The following is a 27,338-nucleotide window of genomic DNA, read 5'->3' as shown; positions in this document are numbered from 1 at the left end:
ACATTTTTTTTATCATTCACTCATGTTTATGAGAATCTCATGAAGCGGCTTTTGATGATGACAATAGTGAACAAATCAGATCATGAAGGTAAAAAGAGGCGACTCTGGAAAAACAGATTAATCAAACTAACTTCACTTTCTCCTGGTGCAAAAAATATTAAATATATTTCTTGTCTTGGATTCTTCAAAATGGCTCCATGTCTCCATTACCACCACAGAGCAGATGCTTCCAAACTTTGTGTCCATACATTAGAACGACAAGAACATGCATGTATTGTGACACCAAACAATTCAAGCTTGCTATATCAGGCCCTGAGCCTATATACACAGACCCCTTTGGACTTTAAATAGAAGTAGGTTAGACATATTTGCTGCACTAACACCATCAGCAACATTTCGTTTTTATGCTAAGTTCATTCACCAGACCTATCCAGCTGTTCCATGTCCATCGTGACAGTAGAGCTGGAGAGGAAATTATTTTATTCGTTATTTTTGGGTTTGTTCACAATCACTTTATAACAGCATACTTACAGTATTTAGTAGAGAGTAATTATTAGTGGACAGATAATTATATGATTTATTAAAACTCAAAGAACATAATGATTAATAACATTAAATAAACATAACATTATTAATGCACCCAGGCTTCTCAAAGTGTCTAATGCACGAGCTGAATATAGTTACAGTGCTTATTGCATGCTGATTGGAGCTGCTTGAAATTCCTTTTCTCACTCAGTCTATGGAAACCCATTTAAGTTCTTAAAAAACTGAAATTACAAAGTTTCAGAATGGTGATCTAGTTATGTGTGCATTTTATAGGCTCCATTGTGATCAGACTCTCCAGGTGCCTGACTGCCCAGGCTATTCAAATGGGCCCTCAATACCAAACCTGCATTTTCCACTTTACATATTTTACCACTGCCTAGAAGGGAAGTAATTACAGAACCATTTATTTTAAACAATTTACTTTTTTATGGCTTCTGCACCCAATTTTTTATTCTCAGGAATGTCAGAAAATAGTCATTCAAACTAAAGGCAGGGTTGATTTCTCTGGCACCTTCACATCACCCAGCTTTCTTATGTAAATCTAGATATTTTTTTGTCTGCTTTTTTCAGGAACCTTCACCTGACTTTTCTGAATTCTGATGTGCAAACTGATCCCTCATACGCCACTGCTCGGCTCTTGAAGAATATGATCAGAACTTAGAATGAGCAGATGAGATTGCAGATTTGCTGAAGTGGGCTCTTTGTGAAAATATATTCATGGGCACATTTTAGACAGGCTTCTTTGTGAGCTGAAGTTCCAAAAAAAGACAAAGCTACTGGCATCATATACCTGCTCATCACTGTTGGTCTTAAGCGGCGTCCATCCTCCCAGTCGAGCCTTCTCATCACTCTGAGGCTGGAATTTTTTTCTCATTATTCCCCTTTGACTTTGAGAAGTGCCAGTCAAGGTTGTAAGCCAGAATAATTCTGCCTCCAGCATGAAGGAAATTTTATGTTTGACGTGTTGATATGATGGATTTATTCATTTACTTATCTGTACGAAAATGTGTGTGTGTGAGGAAGATAAAATAAGAGAAATTGCTCCATTGGTTTTCAAAGGGAGCACGTACCGCTGGTCCTCGACAACCGCATGAACCTGAAAGAGGCGCCGTCACACCCTGGCACAGGATTTACGAGAGCTGGGTCTACGAACACTGGGTTTAAGAGAGAGTCAACTGTGGAAAATCAAGTAAATAAATCCTGGGTTTGGGATGTGGATTACGCCATTAAATGCGGATTTCCACAGGCTCTTTAATGGGTTCCTCTGCCCAACTTTCCGTGGTTGGAGTTCGTTAAGAACTGTCCAAGTGATGGAAGGGAAGGATGGTAGGCTTTCTGATGTTGAGGTGAAGGGCTTAGTGAGCTTTGTGTGGACTGCCACATAGAAGCACACAGTACCTCTCACAGACACTTTGATCTTAGACAAAGGTTTTTTTAATTTCCTGTATCTGCTGTTTGATTAACTGTGGAATGTCTGTACCCTTATCCTTATCCTGACTGATATAAAAATACTAAAACTGTTTCCTTGTGTCATTCCAGTCTGTCAAAATCCTGACGTACAGAGAGCCACAGAATAAAGAGTACAAAGATTTTGTTTCAATGCTGAAGAGGGAATCATTGAAAAACTTCAATTTCACCATTGAAGACTCTCTGGTAAGCAAATGACATTCTGCTTTATTTATACATTGCAATGTATTTTTTGAAAACATAGATATTGAATAGTGTCATTCTGTTAAGATTTTTTGGTGTTCCACATTTTGGGGCTGAGCCAGTTGGTACCATGCTGTATGCAGACATCAACCCCTTATACAGCCATTTTAGTCTGGTTAAAAAAAACTACTTTATCCTTTCACAGGATGGCAGATGTGACTTCCTGAATTTATGCAAGATACGCACTGGGTTTCAGGGGCTGGCAGGTGGAGGAAAATTAATGTATTAGCCTCTTTTTGCATGGAAAGATGCAGTTCCGCTGATCAACATACCAGTCAACGTCTTCTCTGATGAAAGTAATTGCTGGCCGGAGCTGTCACATGTTAACTATTGCATCACAAAAAAATTGAAAATCAGGAAAAAATATGAGTCAATCCATCAGCTTCAACTTAGTTTTGGCCAAATATTTTTCAGAACAGACTTTTATATTATGGTATGACTCTTTTTCTTATAGATTGTAGGCATTATATTATTGTATTACCTAATTTTTAAAATATATATACTGATTTATACAGGCAATAAATACTAATATTTACTCAATATAGCAAAAGTTTACCTTTTTAAATAAAATTACTTTTTACCATTAATATTACCATACTGAGCTTTCTGTCCTGTCTTGTGCTGATGTCAGTCAGTTTTGTTTTTGCCCCGTTGTGTTTTTCTCATCATTCTCATCATTACAGAATTTTCCTTCAGCAAAAAGTGTTACGCCTTGTTGTGCAGCACTCATGGCTTTCATTAGGTTTGTATTGGCTTGTGCTCCCTCATTGCATATTTGGGGATTTCTTCATTTGTGGCAAGAATGCTTTCACACAGCCAATAAAGGCTGCAGATGTATTTCAACTGAGCACACGGCCAAGAGTGACATTCCTCACAGCATTGAACTCACAGCAAGTGACAGCAGCGTTACAGCATGGTTTATTTAGGCAGGAGGGTCTTCATTTTGCATATCGGGACTTTGTTACATTCACCTTTGATCAATAAGACTTCCTTTCCAATCCTGCATCATATTTGTGTAAGATACTGAAGATTCGCTGTACACTCAGCCCAGAAACTGCTAATTGGTAACCACTTGACCATCTGCCCAATTAGACCCCTACATCTGTCAAGCGAAAGTGAGCTTGCACACCAAATCCAGCAAAGGGATGTTTTGCCTCAATTCCCATTAATTTTCAAAATACTAGTAGTTGTATTGATAATACAACTACTAGTAGTAGTAAAAATGATTTAAAAAATGTACTGTTTAATGTTCTGATATTGCAGATATGACAGTAGCACAAATAAGCTACTGATATGTGTTTGACGGGCAAAAGGCCAGTATGACAATCCAGATTCCTCAGATGAATTGGATAACTGCAGGGCGTTATGTGTCAATACCTGTTATTTAAATTGCAGATTCAAAGAGGCTGAAATCAAGACACTTTCAGAAACATAATAAGAGAAGTCATGCTACTTGTTTGATAAAAGTCATGATATACACTAGTCACACCTACATTAACCCATTATTCACAACTGAAAAAAAATAAATTTACATTTACAGCATTTATCAGACACCCTTATCCAGAGCGACTTACAATCAGTAGTGACAGGGACAGTCTCCCTGGAGCAACTTAGTGTCTTGCTCAGGGACACAATGGTTGTAAGTGGGATTTGAAGCTGGGCGGGTGTGTTACCCACTAGGCTACTACCACCCTACTACTAGTGAAAAAAAATCTTAAAAACATAACTTTACTGACACATGGCAAATTGCTGTATTGCCCTAGATGTAATAGTGCAGGCATTTTGTATTCATTGCTTGTCTACAACTGTGTCCTCTGCTTTTAACCATCACCCTTGGTGAGCAGTGGGCAACCATGACAGGCGCCCGGGGAGCAGTGTGTGGGGACGGTACTTCGCTTGAGTTTGGGTGTTAGAAATGCGATTAAATGGTTCAGAGTGAGGTTTGCAGTTTCTGGGTGTGGTGTATTATAAGAGGCATGTTAATCCCGAGCTGAGTCTGGATTGATTGACCTAAAGCATTTCGCCTGTGAGGGTTGCATAAATTGGGCGGCCTGTGCGGAGGATCTGAAACTGGAGACGTGGGCGTCCGGTGTCTGTCTCCATTAGAGGTGTGTGGTGGAGGGAGCGAGAGGTAATGAAGAAGTGGGGAGCACAGCCCAGCACTCCAGTCAGACACTTCCCACTGTGCCACCGTCCTCAGAGAACCCGAGACAGCCTGCTGAGTTCTCGTCTCCATCGCTGCAGCTGTGTCTACCAACATCCACACGTTATTCTGTCTGTCAGTCACATTGTCTCCCCGTTTATTTGAAATTCAGATTTTCAGCATCACCTCTTCCTCACATCTCCTGTATGTTTTGTGACTTTTTTCAAACTAATTACACAATAATGGCTCCAGTTCAACAATCTGCTGTTTCATATTTCTCTGACATCTGGGTTTTGACGCGGTCTATTATTTAACCTCGTCCCTTTTTGGAATGTCAGCTCTGTCTCCTCCTCTATCTGTACTGTACACAAAGCAGCATGGAGCCCCACTCCCCTGATTTACTCTGATATAACCGTAAGTCAATATTATAAAATAACATGATAGGTGAGATTCTCTTTTAAAATATGTACAACAGTAACCTAAAAATCTCATCACTATGCAAAAGAAAATCACAAATGTCCCAGGATGAGCTGTGAAAGCCTCAGCCCAGTTATGGATTCTGCGAGTGTGTGAGTGCACTCATTATCTGTAGAAAAGACACCTGTCCAAAGAAGCAACCTATTTATCCAGATTCCAAATTCTGCACCGTGGCCAAGACCGAAGAGCTTTGCAGGGATATCAGGGGCAAGAATGTGGCACTTCACAAGGCTGGAATGAGCAACAAGACCATCGGCAACGGTTGCAATTATTCGTAAAATGGAAGAACCATAACATAACTGCCAATCTCCCTCTGTCTGGAGCTCCACGCAAGATCTCACGTCGTGGAGTTTCAGTGATACGGTATGAGAATGCCATGGAACCAGCCCAGAACTTGTCTCAATGCAGCTGAGACCATAGTCACAAAGAAAACAGTGGGTATCGCAGAACGTGAAATCCTGCAGCCTGCAAGGCTCCCCTGCTCAAGAAAGCACATGTACAAGTTTACCACTGAACATCTAAATGATTCATAGGAGGAGGAATGCTGCCAATGACTCTAAGAACAATGTCAAACATGGAGGTGGACATGTAGGGTGGAAGTAGCCTAGTGGGTAACACACTCGCCTATGAACCAGAAGTCCCAGTTCAAATCCCACTTACTACCATTGTGTCCCTGACCAAGACACCTAACCATGAGTGTCTCAAGGGGGGAACTGTCCCTGTAAATACTGATTGGATAAGGCCGTAAATGTAAATGCAGGTGGAAACGTTAAGGGGACAGGACAACTGCAAAGAGATATGTGCGAACCTTATGTCCGACTACAAGAAATGTCTGACCTCTGTGATGGCCAACAAAGGATTTGCCACTAAGTTAAAGCACAATTTGCAAAGAGATCACATGCTTATTTTTTATATTCAAAATATACTATTTTGAAATGTATTTTTCCAGATTTTTGTTTGTTATTCGTCTGTCTCTCACTGTTAAAATAAACCTACCATTAAAATGATAGACTATCATTCCTTTAATAGGAATGAGCAGGGGATCAAATTATTAGTTCCCCGGCTATATCTCTAATACATGAATACTTATAAAAAAAGATTTGCAACAGAACCCAAATATTATTGTCTTAACACATGGTCCAGTCCGAGCTGAGCATTATATTGCAGGGTCTGAGTAGTGCATTTCTTGTCAGGCCACTGTTCCGTTTTCAGAACATTCATGTGTCTGATTGAAAAGGTATGAATCTAGTTGGGCTTAGCCCAAGAAATTTGAGTAAAAATGGCTAGCATTTCATCAACACCTTACTCCTACCTCTGTGGCTCATGTCTGTCCTTCGCTTCTGTTTTTCTCTGGATTTATGCCAGCCCTTCGCTGTCTAATTTTCCATCTCTCTTTTACTCAGAGTTCTTCCTCTTCCTCCACACACTGATGCATTTGAATAGCCGCTGCTCTATAGTTTCCATGCCAACCATATGTTTCTGACCTTCCCTTAAGGAAGCCTCTGCTGCATATTGTGTATCACAAGAGCCATTTTTCCAGGTGCCTCTATCTGAGATGAAGAATGTGTGAAATTGAGAACTCTGAGAACTCTAGCACAGACCTGGGTTCTTGGCCTTATGTTCTAATGTTGACTACACATTTGTAGGATTCTTGGATTGCCTTCCACTCCAGAGGTTCTTCTATTGGTGTAATGGCCATCTTTTCTGTGGTTCATGTGCTTGGTGCCTGTGTTTAGAAGTTCTTTCATTCAGCAGCACTGGATCATGGCTGCTGTTGAATTTAATTCTCAAGCAGATATTGTCCTCCTCTTGGGTCTGTAAAGAGGATGTCTGAATTTTATCCTCTGTTGCTTGTCTCTGTACCTTTGAGATGTCCTGATACTGAGCCCTGCGCTTCAGAGAAATATAGCATCTTCATAGTTTATTGCATCTGTGAAATGAATCGAGGTAAAGGCGATAGGAAATGGCTGGTTATATATGAGTGTTTATATAGGTAGAAGGAGGTGCTGTCTGCTTTGCTGACAGATTGAGGGAGACTGGAACATACACTACCAGTCAAAGGTTAGGACACACCTACTCTGTGTTGTTTATGGGGACTAAGATGGAGCCATATTAAAGAATTCAATGCATTAAACATATTTAGTATTTTTTGTATGTTTGATGAATCTGAATCGTCTCTTTTTACCTTCATTGTTGCTTTGTTCACTATTGTCATCATCATAAGCCGCTTGATGAGATTCTCATTAACGTGAGTGAATGATAAGAAAGTGTTCAGCATAAATCTTCAGGGCTGTTATAAAACGCCCCCGTTGTCCAGCTTAAGGTGGTGCAGAGAAGACAAGAATATGACATGCTGCCATCACAGCAAAAGCTCCCTGATTTGGAGAGACTGCATATTTCATTGTCCTGTGTCTTCAGTTGTGTTCTATAATGTAAAAAATGCAAGACCCATAAATGAGCATGTGCATCTAAACTTTTGTTTCACACCTTTGGCACCTAAAAATTATATTAATTGATCTCATGACAAGATTTTTTTCTTTGTTGGAAATTTGGTAGCAAGTTAGGTTTAAAAGTTCAGATGTTTATATGTTTGTAGAATTTACAAGAATTGTACAAATTACAAGTTTGTTGCATTTCTTTTACAGATGAACCTGATTTCTGGGAGTTTCTACGATGGAGTCATGCTGTACTCAATTGCACTGAATGAAGTTCTGATCCCGGGAGAAGAGAGGCCGAAGGGTCTCGTAGTGACCAACAAGATGTGGAACCGCACCCATCATGGTTAGGCTAAAGTCTTCTTTCATGCTCATATTCATAGCATAAATCCTTATTTCAGGCTCCATGTTTCTTTTTATTTCATTGCACAGTTTCTTGCAATATTTAGCAATAGGCCTCTTCTGTCGAAATAGTCACAAGGTGATGTCATGTCAAAGCATGGACAGTCTGAGAAATGAACTCAATAATTATTATTACTGCATTTTTGCCTGTATTGGTTGCCTGTAATTGGTTTGCTTATAGCAGGCATCTTATATTCAGTTTATGTGGTAATGCGATAACAAGTGGCATATGAGCAGGATCCAGTCGATATGTGTAGCCCTTCACTCACACCTTTCAGGTATGTGTGTTCATCTTTGGTGTGAAAAAGAGCAAGATGAAATGTATTTAGCCGAGTTTAGACAACATGTGTTTGGCACATTTATGACATCTGGTCCTTGAGACATTGTGAAAATAAACATGTGTGTGCATGTGTGTGTTTAGGGAGACTGGTGAGGGATGTTCTGTTGATCTCATATGTTAATTTTAGGTCATCTTTGTTTCGGGTGAGGATGTTAGCAGTAATATCTCTTGTTTTGCTTGTTGCCCATTTCTTTATGTGTGTAAGTGTTTTGCTGTGCATGTATGTTTTGTGTGTGAGAATAGTCTTCAAAATCACACCCAGACACACTATGAAGATTGCCAAAACTTAATCCGTCATCTTCACAAGGGACTTATTGTGTCCTAACAGCCCAGCTTGCCTGTGTGTGTTTGTGTTAATTAGCAAATCCTGATGACAGAGACTTATTTTCAGGGAGATCCAGTATCTGGGGCTAATGCCCCGCCACAGAGCCGTTAAGCAATTACTTGATTACACTTGATATCCAGTTAAGAGACATTAGAGTGCCGGGGTTCTCTTAATGAGCCCCCTGATGAATAATGTTTTGTCCACCCGTGCGAAGTCTGGTGCCAGCTGTTAGTGAAACAACATGTGAGGTGAGTTCAATGGTGATTATTAATTTCCCACTGAATATGCTTAAAAGGTAGAGTATTTCTTTTCTTTTTTTTTAATGATGTGTTTCAAGAGTCTGAATTAATGTAGAAAAAGAAAGCCCAGTGCCATTAATTTCTAATTAAAATAAGCTAAGTAACTTGAATGGTACACCCCCCATGGCTCTTCCTGGATAAATAATTACTTGTTAAGAAATTATGTCATGGTTGCCGAAAAGGTTGTTTCCAATCTTTCTTTCAATATGCTGCGGTGCTATTTGAATAGACCCCAAAAATCTTTTTCCTTGTGGCAAGAAACATAGAGGAAATGGCTGCAGATCATAATCAAGCTACAATTCTTAAACAAATGAACTTTGATGCTAGTGGGGTTTGGCGCATATTGTTCCACCAATCACTTCTCTTCCCTACCCCACCCACGTCTGCACCTCATTTACAGTTAGAGCCACCTCTTATCCTGCATGTGCCAAATGCCCAATTCCAGACTCAAAACTTATCCAAAATCCCCTTGTCTGTACAATTACCGCAGGCACTGGCTTCAGACACCCCCATTCCCTGAAGCTAAAGAAAGCCCCCTGAAGCTGTTTATTAGTTACTTTATGGCCAGGGTTTGTATGCATAACCCATAGATCTGTAATAGAGGGTTTAGCAACAGCGATGTTTGCAATTATGTGGTCATCTGATATACTCTCTAATGCAAGGACTGAATGTTGCACATGTAAATGAAAGATTTTTTTCCTGTTGACGGTTCTGAGGTATTCAGGTTTCCTAGTCTTTGCCTCATCTGTTGCTGCTGTGGCTGCATGAAAAATAAAAAAAAAATAATTTTTCCTGATTTCGCTCAGGAATCCCAGTGGACACTTAAAGGACTTTATTTGAGAGGGTTTACCGTATGTTATAGTCAAAGCAATACAGGAAGTGCCATGCTGACCACAGCCCTTTTAAAACGCCACAGGATGAGCATATTATTGTGATAACACAAACCAAGGTGCAGAGGGGTAAATGATGGATGATGAGGGTTGAAGGATAATGGACAGAGTTTAGTTGAACACAAATGAATAAAGGTAAGAAATAAGCCATAACCTCAGGGGATGCTGCGAGAGAGGTAACGGCAAGTGCGCACTGCGGGAGACACACACCCAAATACTCTGTGGAGGGAGAGCGTGTCGTGGGGGGGCAGAGATAGTTCAAGTTTATAAATGGCTGTTTCAACTTCTGCAATGATAAAAAGTGCAATCTATCATCCAGCTTTTGGTGTTGCTAAGCCACAGTCTGTAGTCAGAGTGGTAGTGGAATTCCTAAAAACAATTTTAGTATTGATGTGACGAGTAATATGGTGGCGATCAGAACTAAATGTAGAATTAAGTGAATTTGACATAATTTAGTATATATAATAAATTAACATTGCAAGCTATTCAATTAATGTATAAATAATTATTATTTTTTTACTTTGTGTGCAGTCTACTACATGACATGGATGCTAAATTCATCCTAGCCAGAGACAATCCCTACATGAATGGACCATGAAGGAGATTTAGGGACAGTTCAGATGAGGCATTTGCAGGCTTAAAGAGAATTTTGCACTGAATAGTATTTCCATTGCGTTTACTGCAGGTTACTACAGGTCCCTGTCTGACTGTTTTATGCCCTTGTATCGTATTGTAGCAAGCGTTAGTCAAAAGAATTAAGAATTCATGATTATTTCTTTACTAAATGTGTGATTAATTGGCCCTTAATATAGATATTTTGCAACCATATTGCATTGTTTTTGTGTTGCAGCCTCCCAGCACAGAATAAATTGTCTCGCACTTTCTGTTGAGTATTTTCCGTCAGCACCCCCACTCCCTTTCTGTTGATCCCGGTCTCTCATTATCTTCCTTTTTGGGCTGGCTACACCTTTGAAGTGTTGGTAGAACTGTGGCAGTGGCCTGTTCTGCAGCATGGACCCTTAACAAAGAGCGGGAACAGAGGGACCATTTGACACCGGCTCAGTCTGAAAAAACAGGGCCAGGAAGTGGCAGCCAATGTCACACGACAACGCCTCTAATCCATTCCGACAATGCTCAGACACACTGCTCATTATCGCACTGGCAGCAGTGGCAGCATCGAGCTACAGCCTTCACTGTCAGTCCCCTGAATTTTTGCATAATTCTAATGAAAAATACTGAAAAAAATTGCATGCAGCGTATTTTTTCCATTTTAGAATGTTTTCCTGACGTTTATAATTTCCATGCGGCAATTCTATCCTAGTCCATTAATCCCAGCATCCTTCAGCATGACCCCTACCTTATTACCCAGGAGAAAAGTGGATCGTAAATCTGCTGCATACTGATATCAGGTCAGCAGCTTTTTTCTAAAGACTGGGCTTGTATGGACAATTGTGGTCCTGGAGGAGCTCCAGATCTGTATTCATTTACTCACTCTCAGAACGCTCCATTCACCTCAACAGATATGTAAATAGACTCTGCGGAGGGTCTACTACATGTACAGCAGGAGATTATCAAGTGGTGGACCGTTGAGATGTTTTTGGTGTAGTGTTTTGAATGCTGTTTAAAAGGCCCAGACCTGATGTGGGTTTGCTTTGTTTGATCTTTTCCACGCTACAGTTCAGAAGTTTGAATAGTTTGACAATACTACAAAACCATAAAGATATAGCCAAATTTTTGATGCACCAGATACTCAATCCAGTTTTATTGCTTCTTTAAGATGCACTAAGATCATTCAAATGGATTTCTAGTAATCAGTGACTCAAGACATTTACATTTACATTTAAGGCATTTGGCAGACGCCCTTCAATCAATTCAGATCAACTTCAATCAATGAAGTGATCAAATCTGGTTCACTAGGACCCCCAATTATGAATACAATCTTTTTATTCTCTCTGTTGTAGATTCTATACATAAGACAGACAATAAGAAGGTTACAAGTTAAAGAGGAAGGTCTTGAGCTGTCGTTTGAAGGTGCTCAGTGACTGAGCTGTTCTGACCTCATGGGGAAGTTCATTCCACCACCGAGGGGCAAAGACAGAGAAGAGTCTAGATGAATGTCTTCCTTTTATCTTTAGCGATGGAGGGACCAGGCGAGCAGTACTGGAGGCTCGGAGTATACGAGGTGCAGTGTGAGGTGTAATAAGAGCTGTGAGGTAGGATGGTGCTACCCCATGTTTGGCTTTGTAGGCCAGCATCAGTATTTTGAACCTGATGCGTGCAGCTACTGGGAGCCAGTGGAGCGAACGTAGCAGAGGGGTGGTGTGGGAGAATTTGGGAAGGTTTAAGATCAGATTAGACTAAGACTAATTGTTGCTGATAAGCAATTGCTGATAGGCCTCTCTACAATTATGCAAATATTCCATTAATTAAGAGCCATTTGCAGCTAGCATAGTCTGATGTTATTTAATGGACAGAAAACAGGACATTTCTATATACCCTGAACCTTTGAATGATAGTATAACTGGGTTCCTTCTGTGTTAAATATTATTACAAATTCATTTTCAGATGACTTATCAGAAATGTGATCTCTGCTGCATGTCCAATCTCAGCAGATTATAGTTACAGTGAGATCAGCTCCCTCCACTCCCAAAAGTGCTGACATACCCCATGTTTGCCGCACACTCCCCCAGAGATCGCTCTCCGGCTGTTTGCACATGTCCTTAAACAATAACATGTGTGTAGGCTGACATTTAACTCTCGTCCTGCTGTCCCAGGGTTCTCGAGAAAAAAAAGAGACATTTCCCATGAACATGCCGTTCATTTGCAGTTTGATATATGACTGCACCTCTCTGAATGCCCCCAAAGGCATGCCAAAGGGGCCATGTTTTCATACTGTTGTGTTTCGTAATATCTTTGTCAAGATATTTATAGTTAGTAAACTCTGGCAAAATAGTTTTTTTAAAACAGACTGCTATAAGATTTTTGTTTTATTGTGAATTCCATTGGCATTACGTTTTTTCAGATATTTCATGCACATTTTCATGCACAAGTATTTTTTTTTCTGAAATTTTCTAATATCTGATATTTTACAAAGTTTAAACAGCAACATGCGGAATGACTGGGCCAGTACTCTGGAGCATTCAGTTGCACCGTGGACTTTATTTTGTCCACCCTCAAATACATACAGGGCCGTGCTGGATGATTAATACGTGACTTCATCAGCTGAGAACACACGGACAGCGGATTGCACTTTAGCCCGGGTCAGGGTATATTACTTGGTACTGCAGTTAAGTCTAAGGAACAACATAGAATGTGAATTCAGTTTTTTTTGACAAGTATGTTAATTTATCACATTTTATTTGTGCACAGCAGCCGTATGGCTCCATTTGAAATGAATGTAAGGGATTTTATGCAGGGATTGTCTATGGCCAGAATGAGTTTCACATCGGTCAGGCCTCACACAGCAAATACATAAAAAACAAATGCATTCATTGTCTAAATTCATTGCAGTAATGTTAATATACAATATAGAATATAAAAGCACAAAATTAATATAGTACTTTATAAAAACAATACCAGTATCTATACAATAAACAATTAATATCTTACATATATATGCAGATATATACTGTATACATATTATAAACAAGACAACACAACATACATAAAGGGCATTAAGACCATAGAACCTCTCTCATTAATAGAATTGTAATTGTGCTCAGACCCCAGACTATAACACAAACAAATCATCTGGATGTGTTTGGGTTTATGTGACAACAAAACCTGAGAGAGGAGCAGCCTTCTCTACTTTGCAACAGTGTGGCCTTAGCATCAGAGTATGATCATAAGTAAGTGCTAAAACCAGAGAATTCCTCATGAGTGATGGGTTGAAATTTGGTTGTGTGGGTGCTGACGGACCTGCATCGTTCTTACAGAGGAGGAGGAGGAAGGAAAGTTGGAATTTTCTCTGTTTTTCTCTTTTACACTCCCTTTCTTCTCATTCTTTCAAACTTTCTTTCCGTACCCATAATACCCACTGTGCAGTTTCATTCTCTCTTTCCTCTCAGATGTAGTTCTACCCATAAAGTGAGCCCCTCAGCATGAGTGGTACCACATTGTCGACGTCCACTCCAATCCCATGGGTGTCAGGTCTCCAGATCCTTGTTCTTTAGTACCCGCATATCCCCCCTCCACCTCGCTGTTTTACTCCTGAGAGGGAATTGGATCGGGGCTGAGCCGCAGCACCGTCAATCACCCGTATGTTCCCTCTCTCTGGTGATTAGATTAGCCAGCACCCACAGCTGTGGCCAGTGCTTATCATGAAAGTGTGCGCTATGCACCTCCTGTGACAATGACCAGATGCAAAATAATGCTGGGTTGTTTCTCGAACACAGATGTTTGATGTATGAGTTCAATTAAAAAAATTGCAACACCCTGGGTCCACTATTGTTCTGCTTTTTAAAATGTAAATCTAAGCACTGTGCTTTGTTCTTTATTTTCAGTAGGTTTCATTGATAATTCTTCATTTTTTATTTTGCTTTGATAGTGTCATTAGCACTGTATATAATATAGCCTCAAATGAGTAGAATAGTTCAGTTTCCATGTCCCTATTTATTTATTTATTTACTTATTTAAATTGACCCGTAAATGAATTTAGATTGTTGGTCAGTAGCCAACGCATAGACTCTGACTACTTGGCCGTCAATGTTCTTTAATATTGTTATATTTGTAATAGTTCTTACATTTTTTTGGCAATAGTGTAGTAGTTTTTATTTGAAATATTTTTTCTACCATTAGCCCCAAAGTTTTGGGTGCATAAATTAGTGGTAAGTATACTGTGGTGTGATTTTCTGTTTAATGTGAGCCTCCCGTCTGGTAATTGGATAAATGAATGCAGTAGAGATGAGTCACTTTGTTGGATCCTAGTTGGATTGCAGTGTGTTATATGTTTTTTTTAAAAGGTAGTCATCACAGCCAATTCAGCACAGTCCTTTTCATGTGTGCCTTTTTGAGCAGGGTCTTTTAAAAGAAATCTTGAGTGTCATGAGTCGTGACCAGCTACAAAGCTAAAGTCACCCTCTTTTTTTTTAGCTCCTTTGCCAGATGAACTGTCACAAACCTCTGCCAACGAAAAACTAGGAAATCGTTTTGTTCTGTAGAAGTTTGTTATACCTATTGTGTTTGTATGTTATATAATTCTGCAAAAAAAAATTATGTCACAGTGTCTGGATGATTAGAGGATGGAGGAAAAAAACCCTATAGGGAGACAGATGAACCCAGTTGCAGATGTACAGTGAGGATGTTGTGGTTAATCTGAAGAAACAGTTCACTAATTTGCTAGAATCCTCTCGGGTATTTATAAAAGGCACAATAACTAAAGAACAAGGACAGAGATACTGATACTGGCAGAGACAGACATACGGATTCGATGAGCAAACGGATCTGGACTGGTGTGACCATTGGAGGATCAATGACATAAGTTAAAAGCCTTCGCCATGTTTAACCTGCCAACTGCCTAATTCTGCATCCTCATAGTGGTCACCTGACCAGTGTCCGTGCGAGGACCCACTTGCCTACTAGGTGTCAACATGTTCAATGAGAAGCTCTGCAGTGGTTTTAGCCTACGGAAGTCCGCATAAGGCCACCAATTGAACTGCCTTGGAGAACCAGTTGACAATAGTCAGTAGGGTGTCCTTGTGATTGGACATTAACTCGCAAGGAGAGTCTGTTAAACTGTAAACACCAATGGATGAAAGCCCTCTTCACAAGTTAATGTCTAATCACTCAACATTTCAAGACCAGTGTCGAAATGACCAAAACCAAAATCCCGCAGTCTATAAGGGCTTATTGGACCATGCAGTGCAGACTGAACGGATTGGAGTGCAGGCCTGGATGAATTTATGGATGTCTGAGATAATGGAGGGCTATCAGAAGGGACAATAAGTGTAGGTGATTGTCAAGAGAGGGTGGCAGCATGGCCCAATTGGAGGACTTCCGTGTGGCAGGTGGAAGGCACATATAGTCATCCGGGTTCAGGTTTGGGATGGGGGAATCTCATTTCTTGCTAAGCAGGGGTGGACTTAGATCAGTTGACACTTGGTTGCCAGTTCCTGCACGCCGTTGGCTCCTTCCTGCGTCTGACCATCGATGAACTATATTTCTGTCTTGGTATTTGGGTGTACCAATCAAAGAAAAGACTGGATATTTAAAGATTTTACTCCAACATATATCAAGGAATTCATCAATAAAGGCACTTACACAGCACAAAAAAGTAAAGAGAGAATAAATTAGAAATAAACAAGTGTGTCCACGCATCACACCGTAGATGATCGCTGGTGATATTTTATCCCTTCTACAACATGCCAATTATAGCCATGCTGTAATTATAGCCTTCATGTCCATCTGATTGTTGTAGAGGACAGTGCTGAAGAAAAACAATCTTATGTAAGTTACATCAGGACCTTCTTCATTGTTCTATCCCTCCAGTCACTGTTGTTCATTTTTCCCTCCATCTTCTCGCCTAATGGAAAAGCAAATGTTCACTTTTTGCGAGATGGCTAAAGAGCATGTGTCAATAGTACTGAGAAATGCAGTGATGTTGAGTAATGGGACCCTGGACAATGATGCCTCTGAAACAAGGTAGTGCACGTCCCTACTATTCTCCCACTGTCTCCAGAATTGTGCCTCTCACAATTGTGAAAGTGTAATGAGCTTCTCACAAAATACAGCGCCAGGCCAGTGACTGATTGGGCCTCATAGGGAATTGGTGTCACTAAACATGGGGGTCTCTTACACAAACAGGGTCTGGGAAAGTAGGACTTTTGAGGTTCCACAGACGCCTCAATTTTGTCCTTCCCAAGGTACCAGGCTCCTATTGGGGCTGCATGTAACCTCTTCCCACACCCTAACAGCCTCTTCATTCTGTTCCAGATCCCCTTCTCATGACTTGCCTGTTACCCACAATCCCTATGGTGGAATTGTCCCAGTATAGCAGCAAAACACATAAATCCGCACTGTGTGTCTCTTGCCATTTTTAAAGGCTGATGAGTTGGTGCCAGTCCGATGACAGAATAATGTTTTTTTAGGCTGCTTTGGGGAAATGTTGTGATGGAACATCAGTCCCAGATGCATACAATAGGGTTTCGTTTAAGTATTGTTTGAATTAAGTACATATAACGGTTTGCACACAGTCTAAATTTTGTCAACGTGTTCTTCATGTCTTTATGTCCATGAACAATATAATGTTACAAATTCACCCAAGCAATTTTGTTGCTGAGAAAAACTATTTTGGGCAGTATGTGGAAGTTGAGAGTTGATTTGTGAAGAATAAACAAACACATAATTATGCACAAAACAAAATTATGGAAAAGAATAGTAGGGGACATTTCTAAGACCAAGAAGTTGACTTGTGGGCATTATTTAAAGAATAAAAGATGAGGAAGGGCTCTTCTTTGGGGTTATGTGGGGCTTTTCCATTAGTGTGAGGTCATAGACCTCCTCAGGGTTTACATACATAAAACAAGAAAGAAACACAATCTTTGATGATGTGCATGTGATGTATTGAGTGGCATGGGTTCAAGTAATTTAGAATGAGGAAGTAGCATGCATGAGAGCTGTCAGTCACTGGGCTCCTCCCTATGTTTATCCAAGCATCATTAAAGGTCTTGGTTTTCTGGGTGACAAAACGATCAAAAAGGATCATTAGATTCACTTCTTCAAGAAAATGATAATTTCCAGGTGGTTCTTTCTTGTTTCGTCTATGTAAATTCTGAGGACGCACTACCAAACATTTGTAGCTCTAAGCTAAGTGCCAGTTTACATTCCTGTTTTCACAGCTCACATTTTCACATGTTATGTATATGAATGAAAAAAGCAGACAGTGGAGGATGAAGTGCTGTAATGCAGCTCATGATTTATTGATGCGGCATCTTGGAAGAAAAAGCGCAGCAGGCTGCTACAAAGACATCGTGCATTTCTTAAAATGAGCAATACATATAATCTCCTGGGCACAATGGCACTCTCGCTGATCGATAGATAACTCACTGATCTGTGAGAGGCAGTCAGACAGATTGGTATGAAGATAACTTTAAAGAATGGTGATGTTCATAAAAAAAGCAAGTAAAAAGCAAGTTATTGAGAATAAAATGGAGATCGGGCTGTTTTTTGGGCCACATATGTCAGCCACAGGGGGAGTTCGAATCAGGGATGACAAGGGGCTGGTGCCACTAAACGAATACAGATTCACTTCCATGCGGTGAATGGACACGTTATTTGTTTGTTAGTTGTTAGTTAGTTTCAAACCGTTAGCTGTCCGTCTCAATGGGGTGCGCCTGACTGGAAGCATTGAGTTTCAGACGTGACACTGTTTTTTTCCCGTTTCGCTGCCTGATGGGATGGTCTGCCAATTGTGTGCGTTCCTGTGTGTAGTAAGGGTGGGGATTTCAGGATAAAAAGGCAAAGATATACTCAATAAAGGAACATGCAGCCTTCAGTCGCGCATCAACTAATAGTCAAAATTTCTGAAACACCTCCTTTTTTAAGCTAAGGATATTATAATATGCAGTATCATGATGTTTCTGCACACTATTGTCATCATCACATGCAGCTTCATGAGATGATGGTTAACATCTCTCCGAGATGAGAGAAACCAAGTGTCACGTGACCTTCATTGCAGCATGAATGCAGGACCGCGTGACGCGTTTTCCATTTAATCCACGTCATTGTTCGTCAGCGTGGCAACGACTTGGTTCACCTCGACTCTCCTCATCTCCGATCCTTTCTCCTGCTTCCCTCAACCGTGCCTCCCTGTTTGTTGTGTTTTGTGAGGCGAGCGTTAGCCTCCGTGCGGGTTGCAGTGTACGCTCACAGAGTAAACAGTGGAGATTCACCCACCACTTCGCGTCATCTCGCGATTTGGTCCCACGTCTCCTCCGAAATTTGCTCTTTCATCGCATCACACCCAAGCCGCATGACACCAAAAGTGTGAAATGCTGTCACCCCTGCAAAATAACCTAAAATATGAAACATGTTGCTTTTTTATTTACTACATTAACTCACACATGCTATTTTGTTCTACATTGAAAAAATAGGTATTTAATCATATTTGCTATTCAAAGTCATTGAATGGAAAAGAATGCCGTTTCTAATTGACATTTTGGGCAGTAGTGTACATAAAAAATTGTCAGAAAACTGACTTAAGATAGATTCACATAACCCCTGAGCTGTGCAATTACTGTTTGGCCTTGAGTGCACAGCGGAAAGCTCCCTCTCTTCCTCTCTGTCACTTAATCTGACCTTGAATAATTGTCCCATTAATTAAACTGTCAAATCAGCTCTTATTGCTGTGTATGTTTCAATGACGCAAAACTAAAGTAAGTGGTGTTAGGTGTGTAAACAAACTATTACTTCAGTTATCGTCCACTTGGGGGAAGGAATATTTCAGTGAATCTTTTTTGCTGAAGGAAGGGAAGACATGGCGCAACCGCACGACAAGACACAACAGGGAAACATGTGCACACCTACAAACAGAATAAAATAAAGGCAATCAGGATCACAGACACAAGGAAACCAGAGCTTCCCAAAAAATTGGGATAAGATTAACACAAAAAGAATTGCAAACATTTCCTGGATAGGGTTTGTTAAATGTGTTAAAATGTCCAATGCTATCAAATATGAATGTGCATTCATATTGCAAAACATATACATTCAAACAGTCCGTCCTTCGGGTACATTATGCCTCTTCATTTTTTTCTATTATTTTTAATTATTTTTTGACAAAAATGATCTCTGTTGCTATAATACTGCACAGAAGTGAGGCGACTGGGTCATGGAGTCCTACACCTGACCTGAAGGAGAAACTGCTTCTCAGCCTCAGCTTTTCAAAGGCCTTTTTCCAGAACAGTATGTGGTTGAGGTCCTTGGAGAGTTTATCAGAAATGAGTTCATGCTGAGATGTCAGTCCTGGGTGCAAAGCATCAAATTGCATGTGGAAATGAAGCTCGTGGAGGCATGTGTTTGTGTCTAGTTTGTCTGTAGAGAATTTGGCTGAGAATTGAGGCTGAATTGAGAATTGAGGCTGGTATTGAAGCTGGGGAAAAAAGCCATATGGTATTGATGGATATAGAGTGTGCACAAACATACGCAGAGGTCACCGAAGAGCAAAACATATTTAGTCCATGTTTTCAAACCGTTAGTGTCCTGAAGGTCTGTGTCCTGAAGAGGAGGAATGGAATACCATTTTTGTTGGTACTTATGCACCTCATACACTTCCTCATCATAGATGATTTAAACATATAAACGTATGCCACACGCCAAATGTATGAACATTCTCAAGGTAGCATTACGGGTAACAGAAAAAAATTTTTTTTTTAGACATGTTTAAAATGTTTATGTGCTTTACTCTTCCAGAAAAATTAAAATCAGTGTTAATGGTGGCTTGTTTTTTTTCTTCTTCTTCTTCTTCCATGGCCTTTTTTAAATTTCATTGGCTTTCTTTTTTCGCTCTCAGGTGTCACCGGGCCGATGGAGATAGATGAATATGGCGATCGGAAAATTGACTTCGCTCTGTGGGACATGGCAGACACTGTGTTGGGAGACTACAAGGTGCTCTGCAACTGAAACATATTCAACGTTGGGCACATAAAGATGTTTTCACACTCCAACACGCAGCCAGACACCACCCCGGATGCTCTCATTGAGTCACGCACAGACACCTGCTGATGCTTTTATTCACATTGAGAAGCAGTGGCGATACCCAGTCGTGGTGTCTGCACTGTTCACTGCTCTGAGATGGCGGGAGCAGAGCTCTAAATGGATCAGTGGTTGGGCTTTGTGGACCGAGGATAATCCTGGTTTCCGTTTAATAGACTACGCTGGGCAGTCGAGCCTAAAAGCCTCGAAGCGCGCCTCTCGCACCACAATCATCCATTACCGATACACAAAAGCACGAGAGAGGTGCAGTTCTGTGTTATTACTGCACCCCAAAACCATCTTCTTGATTGCATCATGCATTACACTCTTTTATTTTACTAGTTGAATATCTTGTTTGCAGATTGTGGCTGTTTACAATGGCAGCCAGAAGAAAATGATAGAAGAACCAGGAATGAGCATTCAGTGGCCAGGTGGCTCTCCCCCTCCAGACATCCCTCCCTGTGGTTTCAAGAATGATAACCCTGCCTGCTTGGCAAGTATGTCATCCTTTTTACCCAAATTGTCCCTCCATGAGTGTCCCTCAAATTGTTTCTTCATTCCTTTTTGCCTCAATCTTCTTACAATTTTATTGGTCAGTTGCCTGAATTGTTGCATTTCCTGTATCAAAACGTGAGGGTATCTTATCTATATGTGTATCGATGTATTGGTCTGTGTAATCTAATATAGCATAAAATCTATATCTATTTGTCTATCTATCTATGTATTGCTTATTGCTTTGCCTTGCTATAACAGGCAATTATGCTTAACTAATGCTATTTTTAATATTTCAAAAATTCAGCAATGTACATAAAGATTTTGTGTATGGAAAATGCAACACGCACACACCAAAAGTTTGATATGAATATTCTCATAATCACTTTCATTGCACAATTTTAAAAAAAGAGAAGAAATACATTGAAATATACAATTGCAGTAAGACGTCTTTAATAAGGCTGTTTTGACTAAAATGAAAAACGAATGTGTGGTTTGATGCTTTTAATGCAATACCGCACATTGTACTTGTGACTTGCATTTTTGCACCAATTATTAATATCCATGCAAAAAAATGTCCATGTCAAAAAAATATCCATGTAAAAACTCTTCATATCAGTGTCACTTCTCTCTCCTCAAACAAATCCTCAACCAAAACTAGTTTGGATGCGGTGAATTAGAGACATTCACAGCAAAGGAACACGCAATGTGTTCCTTCATTAGGGTAGGTGCTCTGCGAATGAGGACATTCTTTTACCATCTCTTTTTCCTGCTGTCTCACAGAAACAGTCACCATGCGGCAGATGATCTCTATCGTGGTGTGCTTCGTCCTCATCATCATCGTTACTGTCACTGTCTTCATCTACAGGTCAGTCTAACTCCGCCCACGTTTCCTTCTGTACACTCTCACCATGACTATTATTTCCCCACCCAGCTGGTACTGACCAAGACTTTAATCTCATACCTCATCTTTCCCTTTCTGGCACGTGCTTTCTGGTCATCCCTTGTTCTTTTTTGTATCTTCTTTCTACTGTACTGTCCTCCTAAAACATTCTTTTAAACCCACCTTGCTCCCATTCCTCGTTCCATCTTTCCCTCTCACTCTCTCATGACAGGGAGATTACTGCTAGGCCTAGGCTACAAGAGATTCAAGCTGCCATATAGTCGCAAAACTCTCCTTAGAAACTAAAGAGAACGGCTCATCCACCCATCCATCACCCTCCCCTCCCTATTGATGCCATTTAGTGAAAAAACAATTTTAAAAGAAACATTTTCTATACAGATTTTATATTTAAGTTAAGTCATATGGATTTTCGAACAAAAGATGTAGCTCTGGAGATACAAAACATACAATATGGTTAAATAGGTTTGGGTTGTTTAGAAATGTCCTTGCTTTCCATGAAGGGACAGACTTGCATTAGTGAACACAGTGTTCTACTGGAACTCAGGACTAATTGTTGCTGATAATGGGCCTCTCTACATTTGTTCAGATATTTCATTCATTACCAGCTGCCATAGTCATTAACAACATCATCAATGTTATGTTTATGTTATTTTAATGGACATATCAACTGTTTTCTATAATGTCCCTAAAACTTTATATAATAAATAGGGGGGGGGGCTAAAAAATAATTTAAAACTCCTAAAAAAGGAAACAATGTTTACATTTGAATGTTTCAATTAGCCCCTATGCATTTTAGTTTTTACATCAGATCCATGCAACTGCATTTCAGTCAGTGATGATGACGATGGTGGTGTGATGTGCCTTTTTTTGCTTTTTCATCTTAGACTCTTGTAGATTACCTTGTAGTAATTAAACATAACTTGCAATGAGATGGATTTTTGTTGTGTTCTTGACTATGGTAAATGTAATAGTAAATGAACAGAAGTGTGACTACTCTGTCTCAGGTATCTGACTTTGATGTTTTGGTAAATGGAATATATTTACTGTAATGAAGTGTGCAACTAAACTGTGCAGTTGTACCTCTCACACAATAGCCTCTCTCACATCCTCTCTGGATTTCCATTTTTCTTTCCAATTCCTCTCTTTCAATGCCATTCAATTTCTTTCCCGCATTCATTTTCGTCCCTTGCGTTTGCCTTTTTCCTCTCTCTGCCTGTCCCTCTGTCTTGACGCCCTCTCTTCCGTAGGAAGCTGAAGCTGGAGAACGAGTTGGCTGCCCAGCTCTGGAGGGTGCACTGGGAAGACATTCAGATGAGTAACCTGGAGAAGGTGCTGCGCAGAACCTGCAGCCGGCTCACGTTGTCTCTGGTGAGAAATCACACTCACTTGCAAACACACACACATTTACATACACAGTCAACAGCATACAACAAACAAATTGAGCATTAAGAGATGCATGATATTCTGCAAGATACACCAGTCACCAAACACCTTTAACTAGCAACTTATCCTCGGGCCATCTTTCATACACTGATTTACTGAGAGCCATCCACACGTTTTCAATGGTTTTACAGTTCTGGAGGTGTGGGTTGACCTTCATCTTACACCTATAGAGTTTAAAATGTGCTTTGGATTTATTTGGTATTTGCATCCCTCCTAGTCTCTGCCAGTGAAATGTTTTCTGTGCCACTGGAATATTTAGATGTTCACTTGCAAACTTGATTATATGACACAAGAAAGGTTTTCTTTAGCTAACTCAAGGTAGCTATTGTGAAGGTCATATATGACCCATCACTCTACGATAGTAAAAAGATAATACTCAAATCCTGGATGAAATTGTGAAAGGAAAGGTGCCACTTTAGGCTTTTTTGTGAATGGTTAGTTATCTGCACACTTAACAACTCATTATAAGAGACAGTAAAATCAGAAACTTTTATTATGAGACATCCCTACATACATTTTCATCCCTTCAATATCACATTTAGCATCAGTGGCCTTCTTATCCCTGCAGAAAGGTTCCAACTACGGGTCTTTCCTTACGATGGAAGGGAATGTTCAAATCTACACCAAAACCGGCTACTACAAGGTAGGAGGCAAAACCAAATTCTCTTCTCAGTCAGGGATGGAAAAGGAGTACTGATAAAAAATAAAAGTGTCCTAATGTGCTTTCTCTCTAGGGAAATCTAGCAGCCATTAAGTATGTCAACAAAAAGCGCATCGAGCTCACCAGGAACGTGCAGTTTGAGCTGAAGCATGTAAGTGCTCACCCATCCCTGCTGTTTGTTCTAAGCCCCGGGCATAATGAAATTTGCATTGCACGCCACCATGTATTTATAGTCTGAAAACGAGTAATTAGCGTAGATTAGTAACCCGACGCTCGTCATGGCTCCCCGATGGCAGATGCGTGACGTGCAGAACGAACACCTCACCCGCTTCATCGGAGCCTGCATTGACCTGCCCAACATCTGCATTATCACAGAGTACTGCCCTCGAGGCAGCCTACAGGTGAGTATCACTCACGCGCACACACACACATTGATGAGAAATGTGCTGCAGAATGCATATAACTTTTAACAAAATCACAGATTATTGTGAAATATTTAAATATTTCATATATAAATTTGATTTGTAATCAACACATAGTGGTCTGGAAAAGAGTCCTAAAATTTTAATGGAAACAACCCCTATTTTTTTTTTTTTTAAATCTTTCTTGTCATTGTGCAGCTCTTTTTTGCTCTTTTATTTGGAACACCCTGACTGAACAAAACTGGACTGATTGCTGAAGTGTATTTGCTAGCTCATGCCGCGCCGCTGTCTGTGTGCGTTCGTATGTTTATTCTCAAACAGGACCTCATGGAGAGCGAAAGTATCACTCTAGACTGGATGTTCAGATACTCCCTCATCAGCGACATTGTTAAGGTGACATTTGCTCGCAGCAACAAGACATGGCATTCTGCTTTTCGACATGCTTGTGTTCTACTTTTGTTGTATTTTTAGGGCTAACAAAATGATTTAGTCTGTAAATATTTAACGCATTGAAATGAATTAGCGCAATTAATGCAGCTGCATTTTGTTGATTTCCTGTGTGGGTCTGACCTATGACGCAGCGAAAATTCCTAGCCGGAGACAATCCTTTCATAAACATTCAGGCAGCAGTGAATCAGTGCCGGCTCAGATGACGCGTAACACATTTACACAGTTTTTGTGATTAATCGCGATTAGTCTTTTATCATAATGAAACTTATTGCAAAACACGCTATTCATTTGTTCATGTTTTGTTTATTAACAGTGATTGTATATTTATTTTTATCTCAACTTTGTGGAAAGCTATATACAGGCTTGCCAGGATTTTGGGATTGTGCAACAATTTATGCAAATGCAGCCAGTGCCTGTGAACATTGCAATTTTGTACAATCAGTGCAAATTGTGTCTCAAAATGACACCTCTTGTGAGAAAAATCTTTTCAATTAAAATGCATGTTCTTGCTCATCAGGGCAAATGACACAAACCTCTTGCATTAAAAAACAACATTTGTATGTATTGTTGTATTCTCCTTTAAACAAAATCAGACTTGATTTAAATCTAAATTAAATTGTACAGGGTATGGCCTTCTTGCACAACAGTGTGATTGGATCTCATGGCCACTTAACTTCGTCCAACTGTGTGGTGGACAGTCGCTTCGTGCTGAAGATCACTGACTATGGCCTGGCCAGCTTCCGCAACAACAATGGCCTCGAGGACACACATGCCTACTACGCCCGTGAGTGGAGGAGGGCAGCTGGACACATTCTTACTCACACTTACAGCTGACAATGACAACTGCTTCCCTCTCTTACCCACTGTCTGCAGGGAGACTGTGGACGGCTCCAGAGCTTTTACGCGCTGAGTGTCCCCCACCCTGCGGGACCCAGAAAGGAGATGTCTTCAGTTTTGGCCTTATCCTACAGGAGCTAGCCCTGCTCAAAGGAGTATTTTACCTAGAGGGCCCACCACTCAGCCCAAAAGGTCAGAGGTCAGAGAGACAGGAAGTGTCTGTCGTTAAGCCTGTCCAAACAAATGAGAACTGACCCCATCTGACCAATTACAGACAGGACATGGTGTGCCCTCACCTCTCTCTCTGCTGCCTTTCCATTTCCTCTTCACGTTTTCCTTCCCTTGTTCACTTTCCTCTCCCTCCCACCACTTTCTCCCCACTCTGTGTCAGGTGTGTTTTAATGGCCCTGCCCTTTTCAGTTTTCCTTATTTACATTCCAGTCCTCCTGTTTAGTGTTGAATTGACTCTCTCCACAAATTAAAAACCACTCGTACAGACGTGGTAGTGCTGGGAGATGAGAGACAGAGACATGTAGGTTGTGCAAGAGAGGAAGCGACATGAACCCAGAACCATATGAGAGATGCATGGATTCTGGGAGATTAAAATACATAATGAATGAATAGATGAAAGGCTGGAGGAAAGAGGAAGAGAGGACAGGAATCCTTTGATGAACGTCTGGCTGTTTCTGTTGAGCTTTTAATGAGGTAGCAGAGTCATCTCTGAGCTGACCTTGCTGTCTCTGGGCTTTATTTATGGTTTAATTGTTGCCCCGTCATTAAAGTGAAGAAAAATATGAACCAAGGATTTTCAGCATCTTTGAATGGAGCTTTGAATTGTCAGAGGCATGTCTCTATTTCTCTTGAGTAATCAGGAACAATTTGTGATTCAAGATTGAACGTTGAGATTGAGATTAATTGTCAGTACAACAGTGTACACAGTATACTGTGTATTGAAATACTGTTTCTTTTAAACTAAAACTAACTTAAATACTGTACAGACTATAATAAGAAAACTGCAAAATTTTCTGTACACTGAACAAGGACAAACAGGACAAGATCATGTAAGATTGTAAAGCTGTAAAGCTTGTAAAGTGACTGGGCTTTTTGCAATGGACTGGTATATAGGGATATTTCAAACAAGACACACAAGACAAGACAAACGTGCAAAATGGACAGGATGTTAGGAGGTACATAAGGCTGGAAGTGTATTGATTGTTGGGTTTAACTTGGGGAAAGAAGCTCTTGCAGTGTCTGGGAGTTACAGTTCTGATGCTGCGGAACCTGCCAGACGCTAGGAGCGATGTGAGGGGTGGTGTGAGTGCAGCATTAGACAAAACAAGGGTCCTCTTGTCAATTTTCCAACACTTTTTTTAACACAAGGTACTAGGGCTGGGTACTGCCCTAAATGATATGTGTTATCTTTCGATACACAAACAAAATGTCAGCATCACGTGTAGAGATCCAAGGTGATTGGCAGTATAAAATAACATCATACAAACATTAAGTCATGTCATAGAGGCAGGAAGGACACAAAATATGAACTGTTTAGTTTGCATATTAAGCTGCACAAGACGCTTTTATTAACACTTTTAGAGGAGTCAATGCCCCTTAGTCCACATCACACACTATGTACTGAGGAATGTTGCTTGCTGTAGTATCCAGTAAATAACTGAAAATATTAACACATTTTGCAACAATACATTGAAAAATACCCAAAACTAGTCAAATGTTTTTGTCATTAAACAGTTTTGAATGCCCCATAGAGCAAAACATAAATGTTTTGCCATGTAATGTTGTTTTGATGGTATTGAAAGGAAAGGGTATCATTCTGGTATCAATATCGAAACATCTTGAATGATTCCCAGCCCTATTA

At 40.3% G+C, this 27,338-nt stretch overlaps 1 protein-coding gene across 1 annotated transcript in view; it reads left to right on the top strand.

Moving 5' to 3' along the window:
* The window catches only part of npr1a (natriuretic peptide receptor 1a), a 44,942-nt gene that overhangs the window by 12,671 nt on the left and 4,933 nt on the right, over positions 1-27,338 (top strand). The window contains exons 4-15 of the mRNA XM_028966072.1: positions 2,086-2,199; positions 7,522-7,657; positions 20,075-20,169; positions 20,618-20,753; positions 21,532-21,616; positions 22,900-23,020; positions 23,664-23,738; positions 23,830-23,907; positions 24,053-24,157; positions 24,500-24,571; positions 25,253-25,412; positions 25,502-25,657. Of these exons, the coding sequence (XP_028821905.1) occupies positions 2,086-2,199; positions 7,522-7,657; positions 20,075-20,169; positions 20,618-20,753; positions 21,532-21,616; positions 22,900-23,020; positions 23,664-23,738; positions 23,830-23,907; positions 24,053-24,157; positions 24,500-24,571; positions 25,253-25,412; positions 25,502-25,657 (1,333 nt within the window). The remainder of the gene's footprint in view (positions 1-2,085; positions 2,200-7,521; positions 7,658-20,074; positions 20,170-20,617; positions 20,754-21,531; positions 21,617-22,899; positions 23,021-23,663; positions 23,739-23,829; positions 23,908-24,052; positions 24,158-24,499; positions 24,572-25,252; positions 25,413-25,501; positions 25,658-27,338) is intronic.

The sequence above is a fragment of the Denticeps clupeoides genome, unplaced genomic scaffold (genome assembly GCF_900700375.1).
Source record: "Denticeps clupeoides unplaced genomic scaffold, fDenClu1.1, whole genome shotgun sequence".
Taxonomy (NCBI): Eukaryota; Metazoa; Chordata; class Actinopteri; order Clupeiformes; family Denticipitidae; genus Denticeps; species Denticeps clupeoides.
Note: the sequence above shows the minus strand (reverse complement) of the source record. Positions and strands in the feature narration are given on the sequence as shown.